Source organism: Oryzias latipes, chromosome 9 (assembly GCF_002234675.1).
Source record: "Oryzias latipes chromosome 9, ASM223467v1".
Classification (NCBI taxonomy): Eukaryota; Metazoa; Chordata; class Actinopteri; order Beloniformes; family Adrianichthyidae; genus Oryzias; species Oryzias latipes.
In genome coordinates this window covers 27,048,205-27,073,878 of record NC_019867.2, presented here as the reverse complement: position 1 = coordinate 27,073,878, position 25,674 = coordinate 27,048,205, and the positions used below count along the sequence as shown (strand labels likewise).

The following is a 25,674-nucleotide window of genomic DNA, read 5'->3' as shown; positions in this document are numbered from 1 at the left end:
TCTAAATCTACTTCAGTTCAAAGATGAGACCTCAGGCAAGCCTGTGATCACCGTGTACCTTGAAGATTTGCAGCTGTTGTGTAGTAATTAAAGGGGACGTTGTTAATCATGTATTTTTCTGGGTCCAAGGATTCCAGCTTGTTGTTGACCAGAACAGACTTCCCAGTGCCGGCGCTCCCCACCAGCATCACAGGCCTGCTTTGCTCTAAAAGGCGCTCCATAAAGTACTGAACTTGAATGGTCTCTGTGGTGTGGACCAGACACCCCTGTATAGACCACAAATGACACAATCAAGCTAATCTTATGAAAAAACATCCAACCGAAAACATCCACATTTACGGATTTACCTGAAGTGGCGCTTCTGGGTCCATCTCAAACTGGGGAACTATGTTTGACCAGGGTTCAAACTTTTTGGTCTCTGGGTTCACATAGTAATCAAACACCGTCCCAGTGGATGGAAACTTGATGGTTTTAAACTCAGCAACCCACCACTTGCTGAACTCAACTCTGTAGTCGACCAGCTGTTCAAACACAGCACACACAAAAACGATGAGGGTACACCAGGGTAATCAAACTTTCTCACAGGTCTCTCTCCTTCATAACAGAAACTTGCTACAGTTCTGAGATGAATTCTTTTATATGTCACTGCAGTTATTTAGCATCATTTTATGTTTTTAATGCTCAGAGACCCACACAGTACCTGCTCCCTGGACAGGGCGCCTCCAAAGGCCCAGATGGCAGCAAAGACAAAGTAGAGTTCGTGCAGTTCTTGGCTACAGTTTGCTGGTGTGTTTTCAGGATTCAGAAAACATTCCAGTAGATAGCAGAGCGTCTGGATCAGACTCTGCTCTGTGATGGGAATGACGGTCTTAAACCTAAGAAAACAGTGAAATGACATCACACCATTCGAACACCACTTTGTAGCCTTTGTAGTTAGGGCAGTCAAATGTGTTACAAATCAGTGTTTGAAGGACAAACAGAGGACCTTTAACTTTATTTATTTCACTTTTATTTATCAAAGAACATAATTTACTGCCTTAGTCACATGCACCTGTAAAAGGGGTTGACCCGTACGGGTGATGTGGGTCTTTGGGTTGTTCGGGTCCTTGGAGGGTCATAGCCAGGTGTGGCCGCATCTTAAAGGGAGTGCAGATGTGTCTTGCAGTTCCCCTAAGGCAATGTTTTTCAACCTTTTTTGAGCCACAGCACACTTTAACCTTGACAAAAATCCCGCGGCACCCCAGCATCCAAAAAAAAAAAAAAAAAAAAAAAGGAGAAACTCATAGTCTGTATTGTCCTCAGCAATCTCACGTGCATTTTTGTGATTATTGTGGCAGAAAAAGCTGGAAGTTGCAGCTGTTTTTTCTAAAAGATGTAATAAAAGTTAAGTTAGAAGATTTAAAAACTGTTTGATGCGTGTTCATTGTGGTTTCAAGACGTTTAACAACAAAGATTCATTGTGCGCTGAGACGCTGTCACTTTAACCCAGTGCATCATGGGAGATGTAGTGCAAATAGCCGCCGAATGCAAATAGACTCACTTCTCTGAGCTTCATGGTTTAGTTCACTTGTTCCACGGTCTGACACCGGATTCTGTGGAAAGCTACAACGCTAACGACGAGCTTTAGCTGGTATTTTTGTTGGAAATGAGCAACTTTATGAGCAGAATCAGAACAAGGAAATCAAGACTTTAACCACTTCTGATTGGTCAGACTGATGACATGTGATTAAGCCTCCAAGAATGATTGGTGGAGACAATTAAAGGGGCGGGCCTTTCCGAAAGCGTCTGAAGCTACAGCTAAATCGCGGTACCGTCATTCTTATCAAAATGTCTTTAATAGAATCAAATAAACACAAAGAAAAAAGTATTTTACGATCTTTCATATTCCTAACTACTCAGTGTTTTATCAGGGCCTGTTTGGATGAACAAAGAGCTGATATCCTGGAGATGGGAAATGTTGTTAGATCAGTTAATGAGGGCAATTTTCCACGGCACACCTGACCATCCCCCACGGCACACTAGTGTGACGCGGCACATTGGTTGAAAAACACTGCCCTAAGGGATGTTATGAAAATGGAATGTACCATTGTCATGCGTGTGGTAAATGTGACATGAAGTATTTATGAAGATTCTGTAAGTTACATGCACCTATGATGTACGGATCATGCTGTCGTTTGGTACCATTATGCCACATAGTCATTAGTGGGGTGCACACACTGGGCAGGTGCTACATGGCTGTAGTAAACGCGCATGAACATTTTAACTCTATGGATTCACTGACTTCTCTTAAAATGTTATGCGGGTCAGCTGCAGGTCCCGTACAGGTTCGCCCATTATCCCCCCACAGACAGCCTGTATCCACCTGTAGGGGCAGTTGTGACTAAGACATTACCGTAAATGCTTAAGGGAGAAAACAGAAAAAAAATTGCTCTTGTTCAAGATGAAGAATGAAATCCAGCAACCGACTCAGTCTGGGTTTAATCCAGTCTGATATCTTTCTGTGCCGTTATTCCAACATTCTTGCAAAACAACATGTAGCACCAAAAGTAATGTACGTACTAAGGAGCAGCGTTACCGTGTTCTGAGGGCATCCAGACAAGAAGGAACGTATTTGTCAAACAGGAGGATCAGATTGGCCCTCTCAGTTTGGTGCTCTCTCTCTTTAATCCAACTAAAAACCTGTGGGTTCCATCCCAGATCTCCTGGATTGATATACAGAATGCCTACAAAGAGGAAGGAGGATATGACTAAAATCCATGCTGGATTACTGAGAACACAAAAGAGGCTTCCAGCAGAAGATACCCGAATCTTTTCACACATCCTCTCTGAAATATTACACGCGGGAATGACAAACAGATAGCTACCTGCTCTGGATACTGTGGCAGGGGTTGCAGTGCGGAGGTGGCTGATCTCAAATATGAGCCTCATGGAAGGCTTCAGAGGGATTCGTTCATTGCTGGCTAAAGTCAGCACCTACCAGCAGCAGGAAACATACATATACTAAACATTCTAAACATGACAGAAAAGTGTGTTAAAAATAGATTTTCTAATTACTGAGCCTGAATTATTTCACCGGCTCCTCACCACACGCCTCAGTTATCACCAGAAAGAAACATTAATAAATATTCAATTCTTCATTTTAGAAAGAAGTATTTTTTTTGGAATAGAGTCAAGCACATTTCATTTCACTTAAACGTTTTTCACACCTTGTTGTCATCCATAACTGTGTTTAGTGACTCAATCCACATGGGGTCAATGTCTCCGTCCAGAACAATCCACTTTGGCCCATCGTGAGTGATGTTGGCCAGGTCACGCATTATGCTAGAGAAGAGGCCTGTGAAAGGAATTGAAGCTCATTCTCAAACCTTTCATCACACTGCACTTTTCAAGCGTGGTTTTAGAAGCACTCGCCGTCTTTCCACTCTCTAGTTGCTGGGTGGACAATTCCAAAGAGTTCGTCATTGGTCACAGCCTTTGGATTCAGGTCTGTCCACACAGGCCGAAGCTTAATGTTCTTATAGGTGGTATACAGAGACTTCAGAACCTGACTCTTGCCGGTGCCAGCGTTGCCAATCACAAACACAGAGTGACGGACTGCCAGCAGCTCATGCAGCTGCACCACCTAAAGACACATATACATGATAAATTCACATTTCAATTCAACATTATGTAAAGAGCACTTTTCCTGCTAAAAAGCACCTCAAAGGGTTTTACATAATGAAATAAATATTAGTATGAAATAACAGTTAAAAATAGCAATCATAATAAGAAGTAAATAAAAACAAATCGAAACCCAACACACACATCACACAGATACAATCAAAATACATCAAATTCATTATTATTACATTTTATTAAAACGTGTGGACATTTGAAAAATACTTACAAGCTGAGGTAATAGGATGAGTTTTGGATTTTTTTTTAAAAACCTTCACAGGATGGATGAAGCCCTCAGGTCCTCAGGCAGGCTGTTCCCTCCACAGGCGAGGCCCACAGTGCTGAAATGAGGCCTCGCCGTGGTTGTTTTTTTTTTTTTTGCAGACCTGCACCTGAGGACCTGAGGGCTCTGGGAGGGACTTAAACTAAAAAATAAATCTGATAAAAAATGAAGGGCCACTTTCATTTAGGCTTTTATAACTTAATAAAAGGATCCTAAAATTGATCCTAAAGCTGATAATATCTGATCTTACAAAACTCTTTTTATAAACCTGAAGTTTAAGGGGGTGGTGTTGCTCTGCACCAGCGCTCCCACTCACAACTCCAAAGCAAATTTCTAATGAACTCCTGCCGCTCCGCAGAAAACTATGTCCAAGAAAACACCACAGGTTTTTCTATTTTTGACTAAAAACGGCATAATAATAACTAAAAGACCTTTGGGAATGCTTTTGCAACAGATCAAAAGTTGATCGGAGTTATTATACTTTTGTGTTCATAAAGAGCATGTGTCTTTAGTTCTGGAGTTGATTACATGAAATTGAAGGACAGAAAAATAGATGACAACACTGAATTAATTCTTTTTATCACAGATTCCACCAACATGAACTCATTTCCACATTCATTTTAAATAGTTCAAAAGAAAGGAAGAAAAATCTTGTTTAAACCTTCACATGGCTACTTCCTGCTTCTTCCTTCAGTCCATTCAGCTCAAACACAAGCCACTATTTTCCAAACTCTCAAAGCCCCACAAGCTTCCTGCTTTATTTGCTATTACCAGCTAACGACTTCTCAGTTTGAGTTGCAAAAGTATGTAAGGAGTTTTAAATTAGTTAGTAAACAGAAAGAACTTGACTGAAGCTTAATAAATCCCTGCAAGACCAGCCAAATTTTTCTTTGTGATTTTTTCTGGACAGCTTGTGATGCCTCACTTTTCATGCAGGATCAACATGTGGTTAACATAATGAGAGACGTTAGGACTGCTCTACCTTAAGTACAAAGTCATCCTCTGCCTGTAGCTTCAGGTCCAGAACAGTACTCCGCACTTGCTTCTCAAAATCCGGATTAACCTTTCTGGGAACATCCAAGGCGGGAAAGAGGTCTCCTATCAGCCCCATGAAGACAGGCATGTCGTCAGTCACTATCTTTGGGACGTTGAAATCTCTCAGAGCTCGCATGAGGACTTGGTCCTCAGCTCTCTCAGGGTCTTCTCTTTTCAGAGAACCGGCCACTACCAGCACTGACTTGATGGCTCGGAGGCCCCAGTCATAGTGATCCTACAGGGAAAGACAGAAAACCAAACTCAGAAACATACACTGGTCCCTGCTCATGACATACTCCAGTATCAACAACCTTAAAAAGCTATTGGAACATGTGTAAAAAGGGGAAAAACTTTGGAAATAACAAGCAAGTTTGTGACAAAAGTCATGTCCTGCAGCAGTCCAGGACTGCAAGGACCAGATTTTTTGTTTCCGCAATTCCTACTTACGGTTCCTTTGAGCAAGAAGTGTCACCCCCACCAAAAACTCAAACACCCACAAAAATTTGTACGTACCTAGTACCCAGTAAAAATTACTTTTTGACTTAATGACAACACAGCATTAAAAAAAACGGGGGCTTACGGGGCTCAAAGAATATTGCAATAAACCAAAACTAAAATTTTCGGGCATATCTAAGGGAGTTTAAAATTATTATGGGATAGTCGCAAGCCCTATGGCTTGGCAGCTATTCTGTGCCAAGTGTGAAATTTGGTGATTTTAATATTTTCATACATGGGAAAAGCGAGTTCTGTCACAAAATTTCACACACACGCCACCAGGTAAAGTCTACACCCACAACCAAGGTTTCTTTGACCTTTGACTGTGGAAAAAAGCAACCATCTTGAATGTTTCCCCCCAAAAAACCCTTTTAGTACCAGCTCCGAATTGAAACTCTTCTAGGGATTTCAATCCACCACCTCCTCGCTCCTCGAGCATTCCTGAGAAACTCTTTGGGCAAAAATGTTGGATTTTGAAGTTGTATATTTTGAACCATGTAATCATAGCGAGCTCACAAAAGTAACATTTCCTTTTTGCTCGCACTTTTTTTTTTAAGTTTAATAAATGAATTGTTGGCTCAAGCTGCACAAAACAATAGGACATTTGATACGGATATATTAGGAATGTAGACGTGGTTAAAGCCCCTCCGTTGCCAAGAAAAGCCAATTCTTGTAAAAATTACACAGACCTGTTTCTTATTCCCGGGTGACCCAAACATAAAATGTTTGCTATGGAGATAAAAGCAGCTGAAAAGCTGCCATTTTGAAAAAAACTTTTATTCTCTGCATTTGTCACGTGCAATTTTGACCAGGCTGGCCAGGATATACAATGTCGCTCGTGACTTTAATCCAAAATTTATGTGGTGTACATTTTGTCAAAAAAAGTTGCACTTCCTCATTTTGAATCATTTAAAACACGGTTTGGAAATCCACAGATGCTTAACGCTTGTTCCAATTAACATAAGTCATTAGCAAAAAGACAAAAAAAGAGAAAAAACTTCAGCCTTAGAGTAATTCAGGAAAAGTCTTCATCATGAGGAAACCATATTCTTCCAGATTTAGAAGCAAAGAAGTTTAATGTTTTCTGTACTCAATCTATTATAGCATAGAAAAAAACACGTAGCCTATGCTTTACCTGTTTAGAGAGCAGCTCTTTGCACAGAGTGTAGAGGGTGATAAATTTCCTGGCCAGGGCGCGCGCATCAAGAAAACCTTCAGCCACCAGCATGATTTCACAGATCATCTCAAAGTCGGGCACCACCATGGCACATGGTCTGTAAACAAACGTTCGAAAATCAAAGGCATCAAGTCAGTCCATATTCTGACAACTTATGAAGCACCTCATTCAAATTGGATTAGAGCACAAATCTCAGATTGAAGATGTCACATCTCTCTGATTTAGGATTTTTTTCTCAGGAAGTGTAAACTTCTCTATCAAGCATGTCAAAAGACCTCAAATTAACTTTTATTTTTTTAATTTAAGTCCTAAATTATAAATAATTTCAAAGACAAAAGGACAGATTTGTTTCCTTTCGTTTTCAAATTTAACCTTATGTGTGAACTAATTAAAAAAAAGGATAACAGTGTTAGGTAAAGCATGTGCATGAACCTGCACATACCTGAAGAGGGCCTTGAGATTTTCAGGAAGCTCCGTCCTGCCAGCGTATCCTGGATTCATGGTGATGAAAATCCCCACAGAGGGAGAAAGACTGATCACCTCGCCCATGAAGTGAAATCTCTTCTTCTTCTCCCGAACAGCATCTTGGATGCTTTTGACCTGCAGAACCATATTAACTTCATTAAACCAACACCATGATGTCAAAACCAATGAACCCATAGTTCTGTTAGAAACACAGCAAATGAAAATAATAATTTTTCTAATGTTTGCAGCTTTGTTCAGGTTGACAGTATGACATCATAGCTGGTCAAGTCAAAGTCCCAACATTTGGTTCAAAATGTTTATGAGACATCTCATGGGATGAAAACATTTCCTGGATTTTATTTTAAATTAGATAACAAATTTAGAAGAAAAAAAACAGGCTGGCCAAATAGCTCTTTCTGGATTCAGCAAATAATGACAACATGAGGCAAATGCATCTTGTGAAACATCATCATTTTTTAGATAGAGAGGATTTCAAGCATTTTCTGACTGTAGTTAGTTCTAAGTCAATCAAATTCATATCAAAATGTACAAGATTTTTAACCATCAAAAAATAGCTGTGTTGAAGAACGAAAATTCATCAAAAGAGTATCAGACATTGTACTTTAAAGGCATAATGGCCTGTTCAGCTTGTGTTTGACTAAACTGCCTCACTCATAAATAATTAAACTGTGTTTTCAAAGAGCCTTTTTCCACCATTTGTTCATGGAATGGACCGTTTCCTAGACAAAATGATTACAAGCTAAATTCTTTCCATCCAGTCCTTTACTGAAGTCAGGAGTGTTAAGTTTGATGAAATGCGGTTGTTCCTACCTGAAGAGCCACCACAGAAAGCACTTCCACGGAGATCCTGTTAAACTCATCGAAGCAGCCCCACGCCCCCGACTGAGCCAGACCTTTGTAGATGTTTGCACACGACTGGTGGACAGACAAAAATGGATTAACATAAGTTCATAAGGAACGTGAACAAGTAAACAAGCTCCCTTTGTTGAAATTTTAAGCTCACAGGTGTGCATCAAATTTAAGGAAAGGAATTAGGACAGTTCATCAGTAATAAGGAGTTGCTCAGTAAATCTTTGAGAGACTAACTGCTGAAGCATTTGGAGAGCTGGGTAATTATCGTTGACAGTATATAAGAACTGGACTGAGTGAGTGTGATGTCATCCATAGAAAATGAATGACTTCTGGCTACTACCAAATTAAGTCAAATCAGTCGCCATTTTATCACAATACGGATGCCGCCATGTTGGAGCCAGATGACCTCGGTAAGCACTGATTGATCTGAGTCGGTCGAGTCAACATTTCCACTGCTTCAATGCTCTGTGTTAGGATTTGTTTTCTGTTTAGTTATGTGCCGCTTCCTCTGCTCTATGATTTGTTGCTATCCTGAGTTTGTTTGTGGATATTCCCACATGGAATGGCACCTTTTCGTTAATTAAAATAATTTCCCCACTCCACTTACCTATTCATTTTTGCATCTAGGTTATTCTGTTTCACTGTGACATTCTATGACAACCACTCTTGTTATTTGACTTCAAATGATAACTGGACTGAGTGACCCCTCCCCCTTCGCTTTCCAAACAGGAAGTACTCGCTGGCTCCAAGAAGCCAAAATTCTATAGACTTCCATTGATGAAAAAGCAGCTCAGTCTATTTGCCAGAATGACCATTCTAGCTCTCACTTTTTAACATGTTCTCAATGATGATAATTTTTTTCTCATGATATTTTTCCTGCAGTGAGTTATTGAAGTATCAAACTGACCAATCAGATGCCTCAACAAAACAATGTGGTCTCAAGTCAAATATTCAAACCCAAACCCCTAATCATTTGACAGATTCTCCTAAGTCCGCCTTCAAGTGACTGGTGAGAGTGAATGCCATAGAAACGATCACAGATTACCGAAAACATCTGGCTCCAATATGGCGGCGTCCACATTGCTAAAAGATGGCAACAGAATTGACTTTCCGTAATTCGGTTGGAGCCAGAAGTGAGCCATTTCCATGAGTGACGTCACGCTCACTCGGTCCAGTTCTCATTTACAGATACTTGTAATTGCATGTTTTTACTCACCTTGTAGTCCATCTGCTCAGAACAGTTGAACACGTACACCATCATGCCAAGGGCACGGCCCAAGTCTTTGGTCGTCTCGGTCTTCCCTGTGCCTGCAGGCCCTGCTGGAGCTCCGCCCATGGACAGGTGAAGGGACTGAGTCAAGGTGATGTAACATCTAAACAGAGCAAACGAGTGAACGTACCAACTCAGCCTATGAAGTGATGATTGTACCTGTGTTACCTGCATACCTGTCTGTCAGGGGAGTGATGACCAGTCTTGGTGTGTTGCCCAGGTATTCGTAGGAGTAGAGAAACTGGGCATCACAGATGTTGGCGAAGCAATGATTTTCATCTGAGCACCAACGGTGTCTCAGCTGGGAGACCCAAGAAAAGGCCTGGGAATTCTCAATCTAAAAAAGGTCAACACGTCAAGATTCGAGATGAATAACAAAACGTTTGCACGGCTGAAAAGTTCTGATGACAAATGGATCGCTACAAAAACAGCCAGAATGATTGACCCTGCAGCAGAACTTTAAGAATGTAGAAATCCCACCTTCTGGGAGATCATCTTATCCACTACGTCTCTGGCATGGACATCAATGGTGCAGATGGTCATGATTTTCTGCCTGTTGCCTGGTGTGAGCTGGCCAATCAGCATGGAAATAAGGGTTTCCAGCTGAGCAACCTGGGTTTTGTGGAACTTCTTCAGCGAATTACCATAACCTTTCTCGATACTGGAAAGAGCATGAGTGACGCCAGCCGTCCACCAAATCTGACTGCAGGTCAGCGCCACCTGAGGACATGATAGCGAATGAGTCACACCACCAGATAAATGTCCCAACCTTTGCACAGACGCTACATGAGAGTGTGAAATGTTATCAGGATAGGGGGGCTTAAGCGTCTCTGTGCATTAAGATGGAAGCTTTTTGTGAGGAAATTAAATTACATTTTATTTTAAATAACTTAACCTGTGAAATAAAATAACAATGTACACCAACAAAGCCATTCGGACGATATGAAGGATCTGGATGAGTTTTTGTTCCAAGAAAATACAGATCCCAAAGTTTAAAAATACTTTACCTGAGAGGTGTGCAAGAGGAAATGATGCAAACCAATGACCTAGGAGGCTTTCTGGGATCACTTTTATGTAATCAAACAATGCAAGCTTAAAGGGTAACAACAGGACAGTTGGAGGCTGACTGGATCTGTGATTGACAGTCAGGTTACCTTGAGGTAACGTACAATAACACTGCATCTTCAACAATGGGGGCTTTTATACTGGAGCTGCACAGCGTGCCGTGAAACTTCTATAATTACGTAGTACTACAATCAGTTAATCAATCAGGAAACTCAACTTTACTGCCTCGTTTCAACCTCTAGGGGGCAGCATACAGACAATTTTAGATCATAATTTCAGGAATTAAACAAGTCTACTTTAAATCATTCAAAATTTGGGAAGGACAACAGTCAGCACTTTTAAAGCCCAATTTGTACAGGTAAACAGCCAAAGAAGGAGGATTTACTGTTTAGTTACCCTTTGAACAGATCAGCCTTTTTTATTTGAACATGTCATACAACAGGCAGAACATCTCAATGAGATTATTTTGGATGAAAAGCTAAACATAATATACAAATAAATGTCTTTCTGGAGTTGTTTTTACATGTTTTAACCCTGTTTGACCATTCATATCATATTTGATACCGGCATTTATAAGACTCTTATCTCATTAGCATGATCAAAACTTTCATCAAAACCCCATTTCACATATCCTGGTCCATCCCTGGACATTTTCTGCCCTGTAGTTCATTATTCCACTAAGGGCAGTAGAAGGACTTTTTCCTTTACCTTTCTCAAAAACACTTTTGGTGAGAAAAGTTTTGCTAATTTACAAAGAATATTAAGAGAAAAACTAGTCTACTTTCATTCATTTTTTAAAAATATTAGTTGCTGTATTGGAAAAAAAAATCAAATATTAGTTAATAATTCTTTATGATTCAGTTACACCATGTAAAAAATGTATGGATCAGATTTAAGACAGTGGGTAAATGGGGAGCATTTTCCCCAAACAATCATGTTAAAAACAATGATATCTATATAAGAATACTGAATACTTTTGTGTGGATTTTATTGAAGAGTTTAAAAACACTGACATTTGTTCATGTCCAGGTATTTTAAATTATCTGTCAGTTGTTAGGGTTAACAGGGTAAAAAATATTTTATGTCCATAAAAAATGTAGTATATTGACTCATTACCTGATTCTGACATGTGTAAAATATAATACTTGTTTATAGTATGCTGCATGTATTTTTGCCATATTGTAATTCAGTTACTTTTTGTCTTTTCAGAGCTATTATTTAGTTGGAAGCAATATATTTTTTATTTAAAACACATGACCTTGTTGACCATAAGTTGCTGGTTTCAAATGTATTTGTGAAGCGTCTTTAGGAGCAACAGACAGAATTATGGCACAGAGCAAATGGCGTGAATATGGAGCAGAATCCTCTGTGCTTGGCCATTGCTTTACCTGCGCTGGATAGTCAAACAGCCACTGTTCTCTGGGTTTTTCTTGGTAACTTTTTACTGCCTTGGACATCTCATGACGAACAGTGGAGCGCATGGTGCTCAACACATTGTTCAACCACACCTCCACCTTGAAAAAAAGCACAAAAAAGCAGTGAATGCAATAAATGGAAAACGAGCATGGGGGAGTCCACCACAGGCTGACCCTAAAGAGTCTTTCACACGAATGTAATGTTTTTATGACTTTTTATACCCGAAACTCCAGAGGCAAACACAGACTCTTAAAAACTGATTGCTTTTTGTTAAATAGGATACTACCATATGACATCTAGTTATTTAAATGGCTGTCTTCTTCAGAAAAATACAATCATTTTTTTTTATTCACTTGAATTGTTCAGAGATTTTAAGTGTCTGACAACAAAATTCGAGGAGAAAGAGTACAATGTGGGAGGGTTGTAAGCTAATGGGAGTGCAAACAAATGGACGATGGGAAGGGGGTGGGGTTACTCTGCACCAACAGTCCACAACTCAGAGGTGAACTTCTAATAAACTACTGCAGCTCTGCAGAAACTATGTCCTAGTTTTTTTCTTTCTATATCTTGTCTAAAATCAGTAACATCATAAGTAAATAATTTTACAAAAACTCAAAAGATGATCGCAGTGGTTCTATGAAAGGACACTGGATGTGTTTTACCTGGCCGGTGCAGTCACAGGGGTTGTCAAAAGAAACATACTCCTCCTCTTTGCTGTACATGCCAACAGCTGTCTTGGTAGGAGTCCCCTTTCCATCTGCTTTAAATTCGACCCGAGACAAACTGTCAAAAAGCTTGGACAGATGCTTCTGGACCTAAGCAGAAACAGACAGACTCAGAAGCTATAACCTTTGGCCTATCCGCAACTGTCAGTGTCATGTTTCAGAACTGTTGATACAAGGATTGTTCATACAAGGGGTTTTAATTTGAGAACTCGATAAAGATACAGAGAACAAGTGGTGCAATGGAAGCAATATATGAGCAACACGTTTGTTTTCAGGCAGTGACACAAAATATCTCAGTTACCAGCATTTTCATAGGTGTAGAAGAAGAAAAAAACAGGGTAAATCTTAACAACTAAACAAGTAAACATCCAAAACAAAGATGGGTGGAGCTACCTGGTGTGGGTTGGTCCCATTAGACAAGATGTCCAGCAGATCAGCTGAAGACACGAAGCAAAATCGAGGAAAAGTCAGACGCTTGGTGTCCAGGTATTCTGCCAGAGCTTTTTCACAAAGCAAGAGCCTGTGGAATGAAACCGTGCCCACAGAGTCAGTTCTTTTACGTGAACTCAGAGAAGAAGTTTTCAAAACTGAGAACTGAAAGCACAACTATTGTATGATGGGAGCTTGCCTTCGTCATCATTATGCAGAACTCTCACCTTTTCTGGATGTCTTCCAGCTCATTTAACAGGCCTGGTTTGTTGGTGCCTTCCACCACATTGGGTGTTTCGTGCATTGAATTTGCCAGTTTTCTGAAGTCAACATCAATCACATTAAAGCGCTCCGTGTCCTGAAAAAAGAAAAGAAAAAAATCAGGGATAATATCAATTTATGAAAAAAAAAATTTCCAAGTTTATTGCGTTGTCTGAAGGTTGATGTTAACTGAACTCATAACTGTCCTATTGTCTGGCTTTAATTAGGATGAGTCACAGACTCTGTACTGTGTGTGTGTGTGTGTGTGTGTGTGCATGCAGTGTGTGTGTTTGTGTATACAGTAAATCTATGTAACCTTGGGGAGCTGTGTGCGAATGTCCTCTGAACAGATGAAGATGCTCTCCAGATGGCTCCAGCCCCTCTGCACCTCAAACCACACAGAGATGACGGAGTCCATCACCCAAAGCTTGTTCTGCCATGAAGACACTTCGCCCAGGAAGTGGGCGATGTGCTTGTTTGACGTGAGGCTCTGAAGCTGAACTTGATTGTCTTCCAGTGTTGCAATCAGCTCTTCGTCCGTGCAAAGCAGAGGCAGCTGAGTCCTCTGGTGGGGCTCAAACTGGAACTGCATCCCTAAGCAGCATATGATCAACCGTTAAAGACCATGAAAAGGTGATCTACAAGGAGAAGATTGTTAAAACGCACCTTCCCATGTGGATCTGAGTCCCGACAGAATCTTCTCCACTCTCATCTCCTGAACAGCCCGGTCTACAATCTCTCTCACCTCATCTTCATAATGGTGCAGGTTGAGCTGCAGAATGTCTCCCAGAGTCGTGTCCTGCTCAGAGGCAGACAGTCAGGTCCACAGTCTGACCAAACACTGGAATTTTTTATTATAGTTCACATCAGCTGGAATGACGACATTAATACTCAAAAGTGAAATTATGGAAAAGTCTGCATCATCCGCAATGTCATTTCAAAGAATTGAAATTTGTGTTTTCCAGAAAATATTCCAAAATAAAACTTCATTTTTATTAGGACATTTTTTAAAGCTTTTTAGCGCTTAATTGCAACTATAAAACTACAAAGAATCAATGAGATTGAAAACTCTAGAGATATTCTTATTTTTTAAAACAAGAGTTTGATCCATCCTTCTAGTAAACTGTGAACCTGATTCATGGTGAAGCGGACACCAGTAGCGGTCATCAGCTGATGCCAGTGCCGGCTTCGCATTGCAGGGCTCCGGAGCTCTCCCACAGACCGAAAGGAGATGAGGATGTTCCTCAGACCGCTGTCCAAACCCTTGAAGGCGTCCCACTCTTTCATCTATCAGACAAGAACCAGAAACAGAAGAAGATATTTTGACACAAGAAAGTCCTCAAGATGCCTTTTAAAATTTACTGTATACCGTAACTTATTTAAGTAGTTTTGAATATTCCAGTTGTTACAGCAACTGCCTCATTGTGTTTGTATTTTTGCAGAAATCAGTGACTTGATAAAATAAACAGGTACATTATCAGCACAACAGAGTAAAGGTCTTGACTTTTAAGCAGTTCCACTCATAAATGGGTTAACAACAGAGAGAGAGGGGTGGAGCTGCTTTCAAGGAAATGACATAAAAATGCTGTGTTTTAAAGAGGATCCGTGCAAACATTCACAGCCAAAGTTCATCACATGAAGGCAATTTTCCATTTCTCATTTTACCCTGTGATGTTGTTTGCCCAAAACGCACAGATTCAAAAAGTTTCTTCGGCTGATGTTCACATAAAAGTTAGTCAGATGAAAGCGCCATTAATGCCTTATGCTACGGTCACAAATACAATTGCAACTGTGCGATGGGGAGGGATCAGTAGAATCTTCAAGATTAGCTGCCGCCACCCAAATCTTGAAAATTGTTGGCATGGTCATGAATGTAGATGGAGGGCGTGAGTCAGACGGGGATGACATTACGAAATCAGGCGGCCACAGGGTGATGGCAGCCAGATAGTCCGCCAGCAGCAGCTCTGATTGGACGATGTGTAAATCTGGCTATCGACCATTTCAAGTGTAATGTAAGTTAAACATACTTGGGATATTCAGCACGCATGGGGTGAAAGTGCCCGTAGGATGTCCATACAAACTACACTCTGTCTAATCCCTTAATTCCTTATGCTCTGTTCACACCGGACTTGGAAATGCGCGTCTGAGTGACCAACTGTGAGTACATGCAAGATCCCTCATTCAGCGTGTTTTTGAACGGGTATCACAAGCTCAGATGTGTAGGTAGCATAAAAGTCAGGCTTCTAGCACCGACGTGCAATGGGCGCACCAGAAGACCACACTTAACATGAACAGCACAAAAGGCCAGTTGAGCAGTGCGCAGGTTTTGGGATGGTTGAAAAAAATTAAAAATCCATACAACCTGCAGGTGTCTCACCTACTTCACCCTTATTTAACCTTACATGTTGGTTAAGTGTTCCCTACAGACTGTTATCAGCAGTATGCCCGTAGCAAAAAATGTGCATGACCCTTTTTGCTCTACGGGCTCAACAAGCGGCCTATGATCCTAAAATTTCATGGCCACCTGTATACACCAATCAACCATCCACCGGTAAGGGCAGTTAAGACTAAGGCAGAAGGAGCCAGAGAAATGATGAATACAGCTAGGAAGAGTTTTCCCTTTCCTCAAGCACTGAAAAAGATCCTGTAACTAATCATACAACATCTCTGTATTTTGTGTAAACTTTGCATTTAAAAAAAAATCCTAATAACCAGGTTGTAAATATAAAGAAGATGTGTCCCTCACCTTACTATCCAGCCCTCCAATCTCCTTATAGAAACTTTTCAACTCCAGCTCCATTTCCTCCACTTGGACCTCCATCCAGGGAGTCATCCTCCATGAATCGATGCTGGTGTTCACCACCGTGATCATGTCCCACAGCTCTTTCAGCAGGCTCGACTTCTGTCTGTGAAGGACAGAATTGGACAGAAAGAACCATTTTTGAGTAAAAAGAACAGTTCTTCACATTTTCACTGTGAAAAGTGGTTTGAGATCTGGGGAAAGCAGCTGGGGGGGTCTTCACCTGCAGAGTTGCAGCTGGCTGTTCTTCGGGGCTGGGACCTCAAACAGGTTAGCAGACTCCAACAACAAGGCCATTTGTTCCTCTTTTTCCTGGATCTGCCCCTGGAAGTCATCCAGGAACTGGTATGGCTCCTTGCTGTCATAGAAGGTATGACACACATAGACAACCATAAACACATGATGTATATTTTGCACATTTTCCACGTATAAAATTTCGGTCTTTCATGATATCTATGTGATAAACGTAATTCATAAGCGTTTCTTGCGTTCGTCATTCATTGATGTGTGCAGATGTTCGTCGTTTTGGATTTTTTTGAGCTGTTTGAAATTTTTGGTCAGTTGAGAATTACTCAGTTTTCATGTATTTTACATAGTTTACACGCAATTATTACATAAATCTAACACAATTGTGTGTGATTTTTGCGAGATGCATACACAAATTTGTGGCTTTCCACGACTGTTCCACATATGTCTGACAGACTTCTCACACATGTACCACCGATGTAAAACTTTTATATCACATCAGTATGGAGCAGAGCAGGGAGCTTGTGATCTACTGTAGTAGCTTCTACATTACACCTACAAAAGTTTTCATCTTTTTGTGATTCACAAAAATAAACAAAAAATTCTCAGGAATGCTATTTTAAACCTTATTTTCTATATCTGTGTCCCCCATCGTCAGAAAATTGCCACAAGAACATGTTAAAACACCAAAAACCCAATTTTCATTGGAGTGGGTCTTTAAATAGGCAGTCAAATATTACTTTGATGTAGACATTTTACCTGATGGGCATGTTTTTGTCAAAGGATTCCTGTAATTGGAGTAGATCCATTTCAAATAACGCAAATGTCTCTCTAAGGCGGGCCGCCTGTTCCGTCTGCCAGGACGCCACCTTCTCTTTAACTGAGATTGCAAGATTTTCAACACTTTTCCACTTGTTTGGCAGCCCCTGCATAAAAAACAACAAAAAAAATGACACACAGATCAAAGTTTAAACAACACTAGAGAAAAGAAGTGACAGTGATTTTCAAAACTATCTGTTTGGGGACAGCACAGATTGAATACAATGCTTTGTAGTCCTATGACGACGACAGAATGACAAGCATGGTGGACTCATATGTTCATCCATGAATGAAGTTATGGTAGTAATGATAAAAAGGTCCATTCACAGTCTCATGCAGGTTTATTTGAGAGTGGCCATGCCTCATCCCAACCACACGCCAGCCTGACTCAACAGAACAAGGCAGCCGAATGAAGATAAGTAGAGGAACATACATTCTTGTTTCAACTAAGCTTCTTTGGTTTTAGCTCAAAGACAAAAAAGACTAAAAGAATATAGATGGACCGTTGACTGTATAAGAGATCTGAACTGAGTGACTCCTCCAGCTTGGCGTTCCAAACAGGAAGTACCCTATGGCCTCAAAGAGCCAAAATCCCATTAGTCATAATAACCGTTCTTGCTCTGATACCTTTTTTTTTAACATATTCTTGCTAATCCTCATTTTTTCATTATATTTTTTCTGCAGTGCAAATAAATTAAGTTATAAACTGGCCAATCAGATGCCGCGATGAGCGTATGTGTTGTCCGCTACCCCCCAACCCCCCCACCCAACACCCAGCATGCAAAATGTTTGACGGATTCTCCCGAGCACGCAAAATTAAAGGAGTCTGGACTTCAGTAACCTCACTCCTGATTGGTGAGACTGGTTGCTATTGAAATATTGACTCAGACTGACTCAAACCAATCACTGCTTCCTGGCGTCATCCGGCTCCAAAGTGGTTACTGAACTGATTTGGAACCAGATATAAGCCATTTTCTATAGGTGACATCGCACTCAGTCCAGTTCTCTTATACTGTCAATGAGATGGACAGACATCTATTTCTTACCTCAAACTGCCTGCACACCACCTCTGGGAGTTCCTGGTCATACTCATTCAGCAAACTGACAGTCTGTTGTAGGGGCTCAAACATGCCGTCTGACAGCTGCTGTTTTTCTCGAACTGCGAGCAGGTGACCCAGGATTTTAACCATGCCGGAATTGTCCTTCTCATCCAGCTCTTCACTCAGACCGTCTCTGGTTACAGTAATAAACCTTTCCAGGTCTGAAAGGCTGTGAAGAGGAAAGAAGACTATGCACTGAAATGAATGTAAGTGTTAAAGGCAAAGAGATTTCCCATGGTTCGTTTAAATTGGCTTAGATTTTTTGTGACCATTTAGCATGTTTTTAGTCAAAGGACAAGTGTCTTACCTTTTGGTTACTACATCCACAAGGTGCTGTTTGAACATTAAACTCCACTTTTTGATGGAATTAAGAAGAATGACCTTGAGGCCAAGCCAATCCAGCTTCATCCACCCATGGATTACACGGACAGGGTCAAGACTCTGAACCTCCTTGAAGAGGTTCTCATAACTGAGGACAGAAATTTACACATTTTAAAAATTCCTGCTGTGTCTCAATATGAGAAGACAAACCTAAAAAACACACATCCAATTATCTTAATAAAACATTTTTTCCTACCTGTCCAGCTGTTCTCTGAAGTTCTCCAGAGACGGTGGATTCTGTGGGGCACCCTCCTCAGGGTTGACTTCTATATCAGCCTTATCTAGGTCACCTCCATAAAGAAGGAACTGACAAAAGTATGTCTTCCTGTCTTTCTTATACAGGTAGCTGTAGCGCTTCAGAGAGTTACGAAAGTCTATGCATGCCGCTACCGTGCGATCCACAAATGTCATGAGCGACCGTCGATCTTGTGCTAGACGGTCACTAGTCTCCATTTGCTCCTGTAAGGTAAGAGATGGTTATCCATCTGAGGCAGACAGCAGGACAGATCTGAATGTGTTCAGACTAGACCTGATAGTGGGGAAAGGGGCTCAGCGAGGCGAGGCGTGGCACCAGTGCAGACATGCCAAACACATCACTGATGATACTTTTCATCATGTCAGGAAAACTGCTGCAAACTCCAGACTCCATAGAAGGAGTGAAAACAATGTCCTCCATGGCCTTTAATTCCAGATGAACTTCAAACAAAGGAGCCACAGCATGGCCCTCTTTTTTTTTGTAAAAGGAAAAAGAAGATTTTAATGGAATTCTTTTGAAAACTATGGTTTGGTTTTATGAAAATGCCAACACCAAAAACAATCATTCATTCCAAGGTTTTGTCCAAATTCCCTCTCTTTTCCCTCATTACTGAAGTAAGAAAAAAAAAGGATCCAAACTTGGATGGTTTGTAAAAGAATTTTTTTTTTTTTTCACATAAAAAATTGTTCTAACACAATGCATTGTGGTCTATATGCGTCAATCTAGTGAGAATCAATGCAGACTGTTTTATAACAGAAACCTTTGGTTAATTTCTAGGGCACTGGATTTTGAAACTGTAGATCCAGACAGCTCAACAAATTAGCGAACGGACTGTGTTGTGCACGATGTAGTGAATGAATTCCGACCCAGCGTGACTGTGCGTTTTACGTGAATTATTCAGAAGCATACCAATGTTGTCCAAAAAGAATTTGAGGGAGCACATGATGCTGTCGGTGAAACCTTTTGCAACCAAGTCATCAATGAGGTTAACATAGGCCTTCCACTCTTCAGAGGCAGACTCCACTCTAAAGAGCTCCTGATTGGTCTGAAAAACATTTAAAAAAAAACAATCAGAATTTCTACTATCTATTTATGGTACGTTTCAATTTAAACCAAACATTTAATAATATCATTTCATTTATCTCATAAGATATTTAGACCTTATAGAGACCAGATGATAACCCTATAGTTCCTTTAAAAAATGAACCTGAAATGATAAATTCAAATGTAAAACTACCAGCAAAAGTTTACCTTTAGCAATGAGTGAATCTTCTCGCCGGAGGACCGTATGAGACTGTAGAACTTGTTAACCATCACAGACTTGTCCTCCTGAGCAAACAGGAAATCTTTATTCCCCTCCTTTCTGTCAAAAATGGGTTTGGCCCAAGACCTAATGCAGCTCTGGATCTCCTCCATATTGTCCTCGGTCTTCTGAAGATGGCTGACCAGTTCACACACAAGGTCTCGCACATGCTGGATGTACGGCCAGACTCCTGATGGACATGTTGACAGGAACAGCCTTGTATTAGTAATTATGGATTGGATTTATCGGCGCTTTTCCAGATGCTCAAAGCACTTACAATGTCTCCATTATTCATTCACTCCTCATTCATACTTGGTGATGGTAAACTACTGATGTAGCCACAGCTGCCCTGGGGCAGACTAACAGAGGCGCGGCTACCTGTATGCGCCTCGGCTGTTCCAGTGAGAAAACTGGGCTTTGGGGTGGTGTATAAGGAACATTACACTGCACTGAATGTATGTTTTTCCCCATGAAAAAAAAACTAATAATGGGGCTTTTCAGTTTGTTTTTCCTATCCAACACAGTGTTATACTTATCAGTCATTGCAGAGACCTTGGCTGTTCCAGCTCAGACTCTCCTCAGCCTTTCTGAGCTCAGCTTCAATTTCCAGGAGCTGTTCTTGCACCAGAGGAGCCTCCACAATCAACTCTCTCTGGATCATCTGCAGCCAAATGAAAAATGGAAGTCAGTCTAAGTTGCTTTTTTATGTTGTTTGATTGTTCCTTGACTTGAAGGCTTTGATCATAGTATATAGTGGTGTTTTTTCAAACTATAAAACCAGCTCACTTAATAATATAGGCTATAACATTGGAATTACCATATTAGAGCAATGACCTGACTTTTATGTTGACCTTTTCGGCTGAATTGTGGGCGGGAGGGAGTATGTCTGTGCAGATTTCCTATCATCCCTTTGTTTACACTCTCTCCCGCTAGCTTAGAGCCCATCACACCCCCAACCTAACATTTCTGGTAGAACAAACCCGGCGAGCAATATTGGAGCTATCCAGCCGTCCAGTTCTGAAGTAGATTCCAGCTCAGACAAGGAAAACAAAGACGTTCATGGATCTATTTGTCTGCAAGTGGATGCAGACATCTAATTAGGGAGCTTGTAGTTGTACCCAATAACTACAACCCAACAACATTTTTTCATCAACTCCTGATTTCCGATTTGAATAAAGGATTACTCAGAAATGCAGTTCTGTGATCAATTTATTTGATACATTGCATCATCAAATAATGCTACAAGAATATGTTTAAAAAAAACATCAAAAAGACAGTTTTCATAGGAGTGGGTCTTCAAATCAATTCGTCAACACTGAAGATTGTTCATTCATGTATGAGTCAGAGGGTCAGCACATCAATGATAACTTCTTGACAGGGCATTAAAAAGACCAGACAGACCGAGTTTGTCACATAAATACGGCTGACCATTCATTTCTGACGTGTTTAGTTCCAAAATTCACATTGAAAAATTCCAAATTTAATAGAAAATGAACTTGTATTGCTAAGAACACACCTTTTAGCTTCAAGTCCTTAAGAAGTCATTCAGATGACTGATCTGCATTTGCCATGTTGATTTCTAAAATAGTTATTTTTACATAATAATTAAGTCATTCATCTTTGTCATGTGCTTTATCGATATCTTATGATTCTTAATTCTGTCTGATAAAAGCTAGGAACCGGATATTGATAAATCATGTAATAAAATGGTTATAGTATAACGGGGTGGGATTATATAAGTTCGCTTCCTTCCACTCCCTTTCATGCAATATATATTAATATGTCTAATTATCCTAAGTTTGATTAGTTACTGTATGAATGTATAACTGATGATTATAATGCTGTTGTGTATTATTTCTACTTAATTGCTTGAAATAAACCATTTCAAATCAAATCAAAGAAGTCATTAACCAAAAATGAACAAACAGACAATATTTTGTGAACTTCAAAACTTTCATAGGACCCATCTGCCCCGAGAGCATTTTCTAGAACTTAGGAAGTGTCACATATAAGGCTCTGACCTTGTTGTATCGGAGGGCGATGAGTTCCAGGTTGTTGAAATAATTCCGTAGTTGCTCATTGGTCTTATAGATCTGCATCGCATCTTCTGGGATATGGAGCTGATGGCACTGTAAATACCTCACTTCTCTGAGCATGGTATCAAGCTGGGAAGAGGTTAATAGCAACATTACTTGGAGGTTAGACTAGTGGTCTAGTCATTAAAAAAAAAAAACACCATTTAAATTGATTTTTATTGTCCCTTTTAAAAAATATATCTAAAAACACATAAAAAGCATCGAGTTGGCAGAAGAAAATGCTAAAACAAACAACAACAAGATCAGGTCAAATCAGTACAGGAAAACTCCAAAAGCTAAATTATTTTTAAATTAAAACTTTTGATGAGTTTTAAGAGAGAAAACCACACTGAATAATTTTTAAAATGGTAAAATGATGAGTATGTTGTATTTTTTAAATTCACATATTGGTTTTACAGAAGACAGCACTGAAGCTTCAACTGTTTGCGTAATAAATATGTACTGAAAGCAGCAGTTTCTCACAAACAGGACAGATGCTAGATGCTCTGTTCTTTTAAGAACAGAAAAAAAACGTAAAAAAAGAGCTCCTTCAAACTTCTGTTTTTTTGTGTTATCCGTTATTTGTAGGTTCTTCAGGTGATCCAGAGCTTCTGAAATAGATGAAATCTCAACTAGATGTTTCAGGTTGATGAAAGAGTTGGATCATTGGACAGTTTGAAGCTCTTTTGCTTTGAGGCAAAGGTTTTGTGATGCAGCCTAAATGAGGCTCAGCTTTATTTGATGTTCCTCTATAGGTTTTTTCACAGAACCGCTTACATTTCATACCTTTACTTGTTTTTGTCTCAATATTTTTGAAGTATTGCATGCCAAAAAGCTCAAGATAAAAGTTATATTTTAACCTCAATGTTTAATATCTTTAAACATTCGAACACTTTTAAATGTTCAAAGATCAATCAAATATGATTTGTTTGACATTAACTCAATGCTAATTCTTTTGTGTCTACAGTTCATATCATGCTCTGTTTTTTTTAATTGGCCACACAGCTACACACAAGTTTCTATGAACTAGAAGAAGGATTTACTACTTTGCTAGTTACCCATTTTTGAATCATCGCAAGTTTCAAAGTTGATTTGTGATCACCTTGTGTATCATTACTTCTGACACACTGGATTTACATGAGAACAAGGCAGAAATGTAAAAAGAATGATTCAATGCTGTATTTACTACAGATCATGCTTCAGTTTTCTCTCTATGGTAAATAACCTGGGGGCTGTAGTTGACCGAGATGAGCCGAGTCGCAGGGTCTCGTCTGATTAACGGCAAACTGAGGCTTTGCTGAGAGAGCTGGCCCACATCCTTAGCCCATGTCTCGTACACCCTGCTGGAGTATCTAACAACAAAGCAAACAACAGCAAAAGAAAAAGCGTTTAAGACCTAAGTAAGACTTTTTGTAAAACGGGTAGACTTTATATTTTAAAGAGCCACTGACATGAGCTTTCAAAAAACACATACCTACCATACATACAGTCTGTGCTGGCACATACCTACAGTATGTGTTTGTGTATGTATAACGTTTTTTTAGGAATTTAAAAAAAAAATTACTTACATTTTTTCTTACCTGCTTACTCTCAATCTTACGTGTTGGACGCAACATTTAAAATAATAATAATAATAAACTATTAATTAATAACTTGTGAACAGGTTAAGGAGATGGATGAATGGATTGATGATATGGTAATATCACGTACGTGTGGACAGAGAAAATAAAGGCACATCTACCTACCTAGCTTCTGAACAAAGAAATAAATCAATATTTGTGTTTTTAGCGTTTGTTAAAACTTCTATAAAACCATGAACTTCTGTTTTGTGCTTGTGTTTTTTGTTTAACTGCTTTCTAAAAGAGGTTCTTTGGGTGTTTTCAGAGTCTCTCAACTGGCCTCGGAATAGTGCCCCCAGAGGAGCTAGAGGATGTGGTCGACGAGAAGAATGCTGTCCCTGTGACCCGGTTCCAGATGAGTGGAAGAAAATTGATGGATTTTTCAATTTAAATGCTTCTGCATAATTGATAGCTACATGTAAATTAATCTGTGTGAAGTTATATAATAGCACCAGAAAACCTCCAGTCACAGTGATAGTTAGCACTTTTGTAACAGTCACACAAGCAGGCTTTCCCTCATGGAATACTTCAGCTTTGCATATTTTAATTCTTTACACTGATAAGCCCTCTTTACACTTACCCCCTGTGGTTAGGGGGGGTCGTAAAGAATACTACCAACGTATTCCCTGCGTGTCGTAAAAGGCGACTAAAAGGGACGGAGCGAGAGGACTGGGAATCCTCTCCCCTGTAACTACATTCCTAATTACGGACAGGGCAGAGTTGGGAAGGGGAGATTACCTCCCCAAACCCTTAAGATTGGGTCGTTGAATGTGCGGGGGTGTAGTACAGACGGAAGCAAAAGAGATCTGATTGGAAGGATGTTTGGAAGGAGGGGAATGAGCGTGTTAGCACTGAGTGAGACAAAGATGAAAGGGAAGGGTGAGTGTGTGTTTGGAAGTGTGAGTGGGAGAATGTCTGGTGTAGAGAGCGGGAGAGCAAGAGAAGGTGTGGCTTTGCTGGTGAGCTGTGAAGTGAAACGATGTGTGGTTGAATGGAAGGAGGTTTCACCAAGACTGATATGGGTGAAAGCGAAATTTCGGAAGGAGCTGTGGGTGTTCGTGAGTGCATATGGTCCTGGCAGTGAGAGGAATGAAGAGGAGAGAGTGACCTTCTGGAACGACTTGGATGAGTGCTTGCAAGGATTTGGAGCAAATGTGAATGTAGTGCTGATGGGAGATCTGAATGCTAGAGTGGGTGATGAGAAAATTGAGGGTGTTGTTGGCGTGCATGGTGTTCCTGGAAAGAATGATAATGGTGAGAGACTGATAGGAATGTGCACTGAAAGAGAGATGGTGATTGGGAATACATGGTTCAGAAAGAAAGAGATCCATAAGTATACGTGGGTGAGGCAGAGTGGTGGAAGAGTGATTGACAAAGCACTGATGGATTATGTGGTGGTTTCAAAGGTTGCATGTAGTAGATTGCTGGATGTAAGTGTGAGGAGGGGAGAGTGTGGAGGTATGTCTGATCACTATTTGGTGGAAGGAAGGTTGCGTGTGGGTATGCCATGGGTGAGATCGAGAAAGAGTGGGGAGGCAAGAAAAGTTCTGAGAGTGAGTGTTTTGAAGAACAGAGAGAAAATGTGTGAGTATCAGAAGGAATTAGGTGGCAAGTGGAATATGGTGAAGGAGCAAATGGTTGTTGGAGTGGAGGAAGAATGGCAACAGTTCAAAAGTGCAGTGGTTGGAAGTGCAGAGGAAGTGTGTGGTGTGAGACGTGTTGGGGGTGGTCTAAGAAAGGGAAGTGAATGGTGGTGCGAGGATGTAAGGTTGGCTGTAGTTGAGAAGAGATGTGCGTATGAAGTATGGCTGCAGAGAAAGGACAGGGAGTCATATGAGTGTTATAAGGAGAAGAAAAGGGATGCTAGGAGAGCTGTGCGTGAGGCAAGAGCGGCTGCGGATGAAAGGTGGGGCAGACAGTTGAC

At 40.4% G+C, this 25,674-nt stretch overlaps 1 protein-coding gene across 1 annotated transcript in view; it reads right to left on the bottom strand.

Annotated features, from left to right (window-relative positions):
- dnah9 (dynein axonemal heavy chain 9) overlaps nucleotides 1–25,674 on the bottom strand; it is a 71,976-nt gene that overhangs the window by 34,486 nt on the left and 11,816 nt on the right. Inside the window, exons 12-44 of the mRNA XM_023958740.1 lie at nucleotides 23,357–23,483; nucleotides 22,078–22,221; nucleotides 20,609–20,717; nucleotides 20,005–20,246; nucleotides 19,663–19,798; nucleotides 19,027–19,223; nucleotides 18,694–18,956; nucleotides 18,424–18,585; nucleotides 18,063–18,285; nucleotides 16,957–17,123; nucleotides 16,175–16,309; nucleotides 15,898–16,057; nucleotides 14,283–14,438; nucleotides 13,818–13,950; nucleotides 13,468–13,745; nucleotides 13,118–13,248; nucleotides 12,855–12,981; nucleotides 12,399–12,551; nucleotides 11,709–11,834; nucleotides 9,736–9,975; nucleotides 9,432–9,592; nucleotides 9,202–9,358; nucleotides 7,944–8,048; nucleotides 7,090–7,247; nucleotides 6,606–6,744; nucleotides 4,923–5,210; nucleotides 3,412–3,622; nucleotides 3,207–3,334; nucleotides 2,865–2,973; nucleotides 2,576–2,723; nucleotides 701–875; nucleotides 348–521; nucleotides 59–266 (exon numbers count right to left, since the gene is read on the bottom strand). Of these exons, the coding sequence (XP_023814508.1) occupies nucleotides 59–266; nucleotides 348–521; nucleotides 701–875; nucleotides 2,576–2,723; nucleotides 2,865–2,973; nucleotides 3,207–3,334; nucleotides 3,412–3,622; nucleotides 4,923–5,210; nucleotides 6,606–6,744; nucleotides 7,090–7,247; nucleotides 7,944–8,048; nucleotides 9,202–9,358; nucleotides 9,432–9,592; nucleotides 9,736–9,975; nucleotides 11,709–11,834; nucleotides 12,399–12,551; nucleotides 12,855–12,981; nucleotides 13,118–13,248; nucleotides 13,468–13,745; nucleotides 13,818–13,950; nucleotides 14,283–14,438; nucleotides 15,898–16,057; nucleotides 16,175–16,309; nucleotides 16,957–17,123; nucleotides 18,063–18,285; nucleotides 18,424–18,585; nucleotides 18,694–18,956; nucleotides 19,027–19,223; nucleotides 19,663–19,798; nucleotides 20,005–20,246; nucleotides 20,609–20,717; nucleotides 22,078–22,221; nucleotides 23,357–23,483 (5,570 nt within the window). The remainder of the gene's footprint in view (nucleotides 1–58; nucleotides 267–347; nucleotides 522–700; nucleotides 876–2,575; nucleotides 2,724–2,864; nucleotides 2,974–3,206; nucleotides 3,335–3,411; nucleotides 3,623–4,922; nucleotides 5,211–6,605; nucleotides 6,745–7,089; nucleotides 7,248–7,943; nucleotides 8,049–9,201; nucleotides 9,359–9,431; nucleotides 9,593–9,735; nucleotides 9,976–11,708; nucleotides 11,835–12,398; nucleotides 12,552–12,854; nucleotides 12,982–13,117; nucleotides 13,249–13,467; nucleotides 13,746–13,817; nucleotides 13,951–14,282; nucleotides 14,439–15,897; nucleotides 16,058–16,174; nucleotides 16,310–16,956; nucleotides 17,124–18,062; nucleotides 18,286–18,423; nucleotides 18,586–18,693; nucleotides 18,957–19,026; nucleotides 19,224–19,662; nucleotides 19,799–20,004; nucleotides 20,247–20,608; nucleotides 20,718–22,077; nucleotides 22,222–23,356; nucleotides 23,484–25,674) is intronic.